Genomic DNA, 9,928 nt, shown 5'->3' with positions numbered 1-9,928 from the left:
GACACCAAAACTCTACAACACCAAATCCTTTGTAGCTTGTGAACTTTTTCAAACAAAGGAGACAAGCATATGCATGCTGGAGACAATCTGGCCATTGTAAGAGCCACTCTCTGTTTCAAGCTCCTATGAATTTGATTAACTGATAGTTTTCAATGTAATAGTAAAAGAGGCAACATGCATCCAACGATTCCTTTCTGCACATAATAATTGAACAAAATTAATGAAACAACGCAAAAGGAAACAAAGAGAACACCATGTTGGGTGGCTAGAATTGTTGTGAGACTTCCCTCACATGTGCTTGATGTGTCTCTATATGTGTTTGGTGCATGTGAGTGCTCTTAGATTCTACTCCATGAGAAGATTCCAATATAAGTAGCAATAGAAAGAGAGATACTTGTCTTTCCTCATCTCTCATAGAGCCTTAATGGTTCCTTGAAGGGTTTTTTAATTTTTTTGGGAGAAAGGCTTGAATGAAGGTATAGCGAAGCACCCATGTACACACCCGCACACTCCTGCAAGCTTGTTGGCATGATTCGGTTCCTTGAAGTTAGATGTAAGGTCCAAGTGTGAGGGCGAAGTGCAACCACCAGCGACAAACGTGGAAAGGGCCCGCTACGCCGGATGTATTTTATAAGGGCACAGGTGGCAGCAACTTGCGAGACGAATCGATGAAGGCCATGAAGCGACAATGAGGCCGAGCGATACGCAAGGCGACGATAATCGCAATAATTGATCCACCAGAAATAGTTCGGCCGTCATAAAACAAAAGGCGACGATTCTCAGCCTCAGACTTGTGGGACCGTCGTAAAAACGTACCACCAACAAAGGAATTAAGAATAAGAATGGCACAGGGACCGTTCCTCTAGATCCAATATCTAATATAGTTCTGCAGTAACCAAATCTTCAATGGGTTCTGAATCGAGATATCAGTCAGCCATGGGGGAGCAACCAGTCCAAGGAGCTCCTGCGGCGCAGCTGCTTCGAGGCGAGGTGCGAGGGGTGCAGCTCTTCAGCGATGGCAGCGTGGTGAGGACGGACAAGCCCCTGTGGCCGGACATGCCGGCGGACCCTGCACTGGGCAGCAAGGACGTGGTGCTGGACGAGGCCACGGGCGTCTGGGCGCGCCTCTTCCTGCCGCCTGCTTCCCTTTCCTCCTTTTCCTCAGCTGATGCCGCTGCCGCACCAGGAATCCTTCCCGAAGATCAGAAGAAGAAGAAGAAGCTGCCAGTTCTCGTCTACTTCCATGGCGGCGGCTTCGTCGCCTTCCAGCCCTCGTCCAGCATCTTCCACAACCTCTGCAGCAGCATCAGCCGCAAGTTCGGGCTTCTCGTCATCTCCGTGGCTTACCGCCTCGCGCCCGAGCACAAGCTCCCCATAGCCTTCGAGGACTCATTCCTAGCCCTGAGATGGATCCAGCAGCAGGCCATAATTCATGATGCGGCGGCGGCCCTGCAGGCAGCTGCAGGCGATTCTTCGAGCCCGCCAGGGGAGCCATGGATGGAGTACGCGGACGTCGCGAATTGCTTCCTCATGGGGGGTAGCGCCGGCGGCACCATCGTGCACTACATGGCCGCGAGGGCCAACGAGTACGACCTGTCGCCGCTCAAGCTGAAAGGCCTGTTTCCGGTGGTGCCCTTCTTCGGAGGCGAAGCCCGGTCCGAGTCCGAGATCCGGTCTGCGACGCAGGCTTGTGGAGACCCTCTCACGCTCCAAGACACGGACACCTTCTGGAGCTTCTCGCTGCCGGAGGGGGCAAGCCGAGACCACCCGTTCTGCCGCTGCCCGGAGCCGGAGGACATCGCCGGGCTGGAGTATTTCCCGCCCAGCATGGTGGTCGTGGGGGCCAAGGACGTGCTCCACAGCCGGCAGATCGAGTACGTCGAGGCCCTGAAGAAGGCCGGCAAGGACGCTCGCCTGGTGGAGTACAAGGACATCGGACACATGCTGCTGTTTCCCGACGTGCAAGACCACATGGAGTACTCCCACAACAAGATGGCCACGTTCATGGAGGAGTGTATTTCCTTATAACAATTGAAAATACACAGATCAACCCCCTCCATGGATTCTGCTTTGAATTTCTGAGTGCTGCATATAACAGCTTGTCCATCACAATAAATCTCAGCACCCAAGAGTGCCGTCTGGTGCTGTCCGATTATATATTATTAGGTTGTATTCAACTCACAAGTCTGCTCACGATTTGTTCTTTCTTCTTTCTGCTGCTCCTACCTAACAGTGTATATGCAGTCTACATACACATTACCCATTCCAGCAGGAGAAGCCATCTTTGCTTTGAGAAATTTGTAGTGCGAAAATCATATGCGATTAGTGGATGCTCTATCGTCTCTCTATATAATCTGCACTCATTAGGCCTCCACACCGTTGGCATTATTACTCTCTAGCATTAATCGGCTGGGCTATTGACATCGACGATGGGAGGCTTCGTGCATTCACTTTTTGTGGACAAAATTTACGGTCTCCACATGTCCACTACGTAACCCTTGTGCTCCCATACCTTGTTCACTACAACAAAAAGGCCTCAGACGCACATTTAGATGCAATTTTTGAATATAGAGAAATTCTTACGGGCGCGTCTATCCGCTCGTCTATTTGTGCGTCTACCATTTCGCGTCTATAATCGCATGTATCAACGAATTTACACGCACAAATAGACACGCAATAGACGCACATATACACGCGCATATAGACACGCTGGTAGACGCGCTTTTACAAGCACTGATAGACGCGAACGGAAAACAAAAAATGTAATTTTTTTAAAAATATATTTATTTATTTTTAATTTGAATTATGAAACGCATGTATAAGCGCGTGTAGTCTGCATTATAGACGCGCGTATAAATGCGAATTATCTGCAATTTAAACGCGCTGATAGATGCACAAAACAAAACTTGAAAAAAAAAATCAGAGCTCTGGTTTTTTTTTCCCCCTCCCATACATCAGATTGTGTATTTGGGAAAAAGACAATGTATCTTACGGGCACGAGAATTGAAAATAAAAGTCCATGTATTCATTATATATCAAAAGCATTTACAAGGGAAGTTTAAGTGCTTGCGACCTAAAGCGTGGCCGCAAGCAGTAGGCTCAAAGAGATATTATACATATACAAGAAAAGAATGCCTCATGAGGAGGTATGGTGCTCCTCTATGAATCTGAAGAGGAAACATCTTCGTTAGTACCACCATGGCTACTAGCATCGCTATCCCCCTCCTCGCTATGCTCCACATCCGGGTTCGCCTACACACACAAAAGATCAGGGTTGCTTACATAGACAAGGTGGAGAAAAAGTTATAATTAGCTATCCTTTTAATAGGAAAGTAAGAAAAACATACCTCATCTGGCTGTCGAATCCTCATGTCCCAGTTGTATTGGTCCTCAATGATGAGACCCTCCTCATAAAAGTGAAGCCATGTGGCTGCGCGGTTATGGCCTCGATGGTAACCTACCTCTCTAGGAGTAGGTGTCCTACCAATGATGGTAGTCTGCAAAACATTTAGAGATATACAAACAATTATGAGTCACAATATATTAGACTAAAATATATAAAGAATTGAAAGAAATATAAATTTAAAAAAACTAAAAATCAAAATATACTTACAAACTCTGCCTCCCATGACTCTCTGTCGCCCGATCCGTAATGCGACGATCCCATTGTTTCCATTTGGATCCGTCGCGCCTCTGCGTGCTGGCGACTCTTCACTTTCTTAGCTGCTTTCTTCTTGGCTTTCTTCCACTCTATGCGGTGGCACATAGGTGGTTGGCTATAGGCTCCACGCCCCTCCTCCAGCCTCTGCAGTGAGTCCCTGGCCCGTGTCATGAGGTGGAATCTTTTGTTGTGAAGCATATCCCTCACTTTTGTACGTCCCCAATCATCCGAGAATCGCTGACCCTCAGGATTTGGGTACCTCCTATGGACTGCCCTCAACACCTCTGCCACAAGCCGACACCAAATACATCTCCAATCTCTCCTAGTTGCACTAGGAGCACTCCTAGGTGCAGTAGGAGCACTAGAAGAAGTAGTAGGCGCAGTCGAAGCAAACTGCTCTTTCAATTTTCCCACCAACTCCGCTTTAACTGACTCTAGTGTCAAATCTGTTACGCCTTTGATTATGTCATCAAGAGAAGTAGGCACCGATGGAGCGGATGGTTTTGGAGCAGAAGGTGTAGGCATCGGTCATGGAACAGGAGGAATAGGTGGAGTGGAAACAGTAGGCACTGGCATAGGCCAAGAAACTGGCTGAGGAGGAGAAGAAATAACAGGGATAGAAGCAGGCATAGGAGCTGATGATGGTGTAGGTGTCATGGAACCATTCTATAGGCGAGTCTTCCATATCCTCCTCTTGGTCAAAGTCGAGACTGCATCCTGAGCATCCTGCCAATCAGTTTTAAGACCCATAGGCTTCGTGCGATCCTCAAGAAGCTCACCCAATTCTTCTTGAAGAGCAGGATCTGCAGCTTGCAAGAAAAGCTCAACTTTTTCAACATCCAATGCTCTTTGTTCAATGGCATCAAGCTGACTATACCTCTCTTCAAATTCTCGAATCAACTTTGAAGCATCTAGACCTTTGTTTGGCATGTAGACCCACTCTCGGAATGACCGCCGAGTAGCCATACCAAAGTCCTCAAGGAAGTATTCTTCTTTCAAGGCCTTCTTAAAATCTTGCCAATGTGTATTTTGAATAAAAAGATCAGTCACTTTTGCCCTCAAAGCGGGTGTGACAAGACGAAGGAAGTACTTACTCATAAGTCCAGCTGGAACTCCAAAAAACCCCATCTTGATCTCATATGTCTTCAAATATGCTGAAACATTATGCCCGTCAAATAGCTTCTTCTCATTCTCAACTGCTTCAATAGCCTTAGTTGCGCTGTTTGCATTCTCCTGCTCCGAATAGAGTTGCCTTTGCTGAGACAACTGCTGTTGATGCAATTGTTGCTGCTGCTGCATATACAATTGTGTCTACTGATTTTGGAGCTGCATATACATGGACATATTCTGCAAAATCTGCTTTAGATCCTCTGTTGAAGTACTTGACGCAGCAGTCATTGATGGAGCTGAAGTAGATGCAGCTGGAATTGTAGAAGAGGCTGAAATAGAGGCTGAAGGGTTTTCGAAAGCAAAGTATCACCAAAGATGTCGAAGGGTTTTCGAAAGCAAAGTCACGTCCACGGAGGGCTTTGAATAATTTTTGGATAGGAGGTTAATCTAGCAAAATGGCACTTGTTCGTGTCTTAGGTGACAAAAAGACACAAAGACAGGTCATGCAAGAATTCCATGAAAGCCTATTGACTGGTCATAGAGGCATATGGGATACTTTTGCCAAAATAAAAGAGAAATTTTGGTGGCAAAACATGTATAAAGACATTGAGCATTTTGTTGAGTCTTGTCATGTTTGTCAAATGTATTCTATGGTAAAGCATAGAGATGGGCTTCAGCCTACCTATCCTTTATCTATTCACTATAGATGGGTTATTGATTTAGTAACCATGCCTATAGGAATTTGGAACATGAGATATCTAGTACTTGCTAGAGAAGATCTCACAAATCAAGTGGAAGGAAAGGCCGTGACAACAAAGTCCACTCATGCTATTTGTAGATTTTTACTTAAAGAAGTATTTTGCAGGTATGGATGTGTTGCTAAAGTAACTGCTGATAGAGGAGAATTGGATGCCGATGAATCTCGCCATTTCTTTGCTCAATTGGGAATTAAGCTATCCCTTACTTCAGCCTACAATCCTGAAGGCAATGGTAAGAGTGAAAGAGGCCATCAACCAATTCTTAAAGCTTTAGCAAAATCATGCAAAGGAAAGTTGAGGGAATGGCCTAAAATGCTACCATTCGCATTATGGGCTGATAGAACAACCCATAGTGCAGTAACAGGATATATGCCAGCTGAACCCATGTATGGACAGCCACCTATTATGCCTATTGAGGAATCCATTGTTACATGGAGTATCTTGCCTTGGGATGAAGGCATGAACAGGGAAGAATTGCTGCCTTTACGCATAAGGCAACTTGAAAGAAGGCCAAAAGATATTAAAATAGCCATTGAAAGGCTAAAAACAACAAGATTAAAGAATAAGAAGAGGTTTGACAAGCACCATCGACTCCATCCAAGAGCTATTCAAGAGAATGACTGGGTTCTTGTTTATGATAGCAGCTTGGACAATCAACATAGTGCTCAAAGGAAGTTAGCCAAGCGATGGTTTGGACCATATGTTGTAAAAGTAGTACATCATAATGCTACTTACTCTTTGGCTGAAATGGATGGGACCATGATAAAGACTCTAATAGCTGGGAAACGAATCAAACTCTTCAAACGAAGAGAATCTTAAACTTATGAACTTGATGACTTTGATACAAGCCCTTTACTTGAAGACATGCAGGAAGAAAAAGACTTAGGGAATGAAGATGAAGAAGAAGACCCTCTTTGACCTGTAATCTTATGAAATGGCACATGCCGGAGGATGTGCAGGTTAGGAGGGGGTGAATGTCAAAGAGTTTACTGTTCATGATATAAATCATGGGATTCTTATGAACTCAAAAGAGTTTCACTAGGAATTATATGAGATATTTGCATACAAAATTCAAGCATTGTTATCCAATATCTACCTTAGTTATACAAGTTCTTTTGTATTTAGCATATAATTTGCAGATATACCATGTACATTTATGAAAAATAAGTCTATGGTAACCTATAACTTGGACATCTAGAAGTAATTGACAGTCTGTTGGATAAATCACATTAATTCAGGTACAAAAATATGAACAAAACCCAAAAAATGTTGCCAAAAACTGTCAAAAGTCCACTAGGTCCACATGGAACCAAAAGTAACTGACTTAGGTGACCAGTAAGTGACCTAGGCTGGTCAAAAAGTGACCAGGGTTAGAGCAGAGAGTAGCCCGCATTTTTCGGCGCAAAATGCGGGCTGCACTGATTGAGGGGGACTGGAAGAAAGCTGGAGCTGAGATGCATGAAATGGAGCATGCAAACTGAAGATTAACAGGCCCAACTACTGAAGATGTAAACATGGTGAGAGCTCCACTTCTCTGCCTCTTTGGTCTGACAAAAATGCATGCTGAAACTGTCTATAAAAGAGGGGAAATCTGAGAGAAGAGGATTCAGCCTGCTCTTATGCACGACTTCTCTTATCTTCTCTACCTTATTCTTGGTCCAATGAAGCCCGACTTGTGCCCAAGTACTTGAGTGACTTTGGGGCAAGCAAAGGGTGAGGATATTGAAGACTTATGGACTGTTATGGGCTGAAATAACCAGTCATAAACAGGGCAGCCCACTATTTTGATCTATTTTTATGAGCAAACATGGGTTTTTTATGGTTGTAATAGAGGAAAATGACCTCTTTTCTTCAGGACATTGTTCATAGAAGATCAAAAGTGCTTCTTCTTGAGTTTATGCACTCATTTTGAATTTGTTTATGGGCTGGAATTTTCTGTTTTAAAACAGGGCTGAAGCTAAAATTATTCTTTTCCCATTCATTTCATGTATCTTTGGCCCAAATTTTGGATGTATTTGATTCTATCAACAATATACTTGACCCAAAGGATTGAAATTCATCTATGTACATGAAAGAAATGCCATTAGAGCTTGCTTTTGACATTCATAAATGAATTAGAAATATGAAAATATCCTTTATAAAATGATGTATGCATCCTGAAGCATTTGATGTAATCAAATTAGTCTTATTCCTTCTGTTCATGTATGCTAAGTACAAAGTGAGAAGGCTTGAACTCCTCTTCCGTACCTAAATTATTTCTAAATCCTGAATCTTATTAAAACCCAATCCATTTTTCCTTTCTAAATCTTGAATCCTAAACTCTTCTTTTGCACTGAAAGCCCCGGTGGTAGACCTTCAACTCTTAACGCGACGACACCGCGATGCACTTTGTGGCTCCCAGATCATATAGTTGCTTCATAACATGAAACCTTGCAAAGATTAAATGGGGAATCAAACGGACTCCGATCGACGAACGGAGACTTTCGTTGGGTTCCTAGCATCAAACTCCATCTAGGAAAACTCAATCTCATCAATCTGTAACCATTTTATTTTGCATGAAATTTTGGTATTTTATGGAATCTCAAGTTCTTTTTCGCACTTCAAAAATAGCCTTTAAAATCTGCTCTCAAATGTCAAAGGCTTTTTTATCAATACTTGATTTTGCTAACCATACTAAAATCTTTATTCATCAAGGTGATCCTATGAGCATGAGCAACAACAATGTAAGCATCATTCATAAAGTTAATAACAAAGTCTTCAACTACCTCCTAATAAAGACAAAGAATTGCTACAAGCTACCATTCCTTTCGCAAGCCAATTTTAGTTAACACTCTTGACAATCTATCAAAAACATCCTTGACAACTTTGATAAAAGTTGTCTTTGGAATGACATGCTATAAAGCTCTCTAGGTGTTCCTTATCTCACTAAATCACATCTATATATAGTACAACCTAGATCTTCACTTTCTCCTTGGCTTGAAAGGCTCACTTCCTTGAGCAGAATAGGGTCTATATTGATTTGTTCACTGATTGGGTGCTCTAAGAGAGATTGGAACCTTGGTAGTTGTGGGAGAGGACTATCTAGCAAGATCATAGGGTTGGTCATTAACCACGTGGACCTTGCCTTGGGCAAGAGGAGAAGACAATCTCTACACTTGATTGCCTCAATTGCATGGCAGGAGACTGGGGAAAACCAGGGGTAGGAGGAATCTTAGGAGGGACAATAGCTTGTAAAACCTCTAATGGCATGGCCTCTTATTCACTATCCTTGCTCTCTATATAAACTTTCCTTGCTATTTGCTTTGCCCTTGCCATCACTACCTGATAGAAAATGACAAGAAGAGTAATAAAAAATATTCCATGGAGATATCGTCAATAATACGATACATAGAGGATAAGTTGATATAACGTAAGAGCACTACAACATATACATGCTATAACGACGTTTATAACAACGTTTTCTTTATATATGAAAAATATCCCCGTCGTCTCTATTAGCGTTGCTACAAAACCATCACTATTTGCCTCGCTATTTTCGTCGCTAATTTTGTCGTTATTAATAGCGACACTAATACCAACGAAATTAGCGACGAAAATAGCGACGGTTATAGAGGAATTTTCGACGCTAATATCGACGATTGCAAAATTATTTTCTGATGCTGATACCGACGGTTGCAGGAAAAAGAAAATTTGTGGCAGAGCTGCAGATGCAGCCCTACCACAGTTAGAGCCACACAGGGCTAAGAGACAATTCCTGCTGTCAAAGAAGTTAGACAATCGATCCCAAAATAATGACAAGACTTTGCAAACAAGTACTTTCATGACATTAATTAACACAAATGTGCACTGCATTGATAAAGAAAATAACAGAACTTAAATTGAGAAGTGCTACTGCGATAAAGCAAATATGGAGTCATGCTACAACATAGAAGTCCGAATCATATACACTTAGCTATTACATATGGAGGATAGAGGCCATAAGGCCTTACATAATACAAGATGGGGAGTAATCCTATGTAGCCTAATCTTGGTGCGCAGATGGGATGCTGTATACTCGCGTAGTGAATGCCAGAAGGTCCCCAAGAACAAAAGAACTCTACTTTTTGCACAAAACTCAAGGTAGAAAGCATGCATGACATGAACAAGAGACCAATTGGGTGCAATCTCCCCCCATGCCTTGTGTGAGCGCTCCACAAAGCATGTATTTTATGTATTAATCATCTTCAAGCTCAAATAATAGCCCAAATTACAAAATAGCACGCTTTTGGCTTTTGAGTTTGCTTTAGCACAAAATAGAAATAAAGCTAATGGACGGGCACCCAAAAATTCAGGCATACCTAATACAATGTCCAAATACAAATATCATAATCGTGCGCCCATGCGCATATAAAATAATAAA

General features: G+C 42.9%; 1 protein-coding gene across 1 annotated transcript; it reads left to right on the top strand.

Moving 5' to 3' along the window:
- The first annotated feature begins 866 nt into the window (after positions 1-866).
- On the top strand, positions 867-2,315 carry LOC148040666 (alpha/beta hydrolase 1-like). Its single transcript, XM_087660832.1, has one exon. The coding sequence runs from the start codon at positions 907-909 to the stop codon at positions 2,026-2,028; it is 1,122 nt and encodes a 373-aa protein (XP_087516958.1). The 5' UTR covers positions 867-906; the 3' UTR covers positions 2,029-2,315.
- Positions 2,316-9,928: the final 7,613 nt, after the last annotated feature.

This window comes from Lygodium microphyllum, chromosome 2 (genome assembly GCF_053477565.2).
Source record: "Lygodium microphyllum isolate KBCC chromosome 2, Lygodium_microphyllum_v1.1.10, whole genome shotgun sequence".
Taxonomy (NCBI): Eukaryota; Viridiplantae; Streptophyta; class Polypodiopsida; order Schizaeales; family Lygodiaceae; genus Lygodium; species Lygodium microphyllum.
This window is presented reverse-complemented; position numbering and strand designations above follow the sequence as displayed.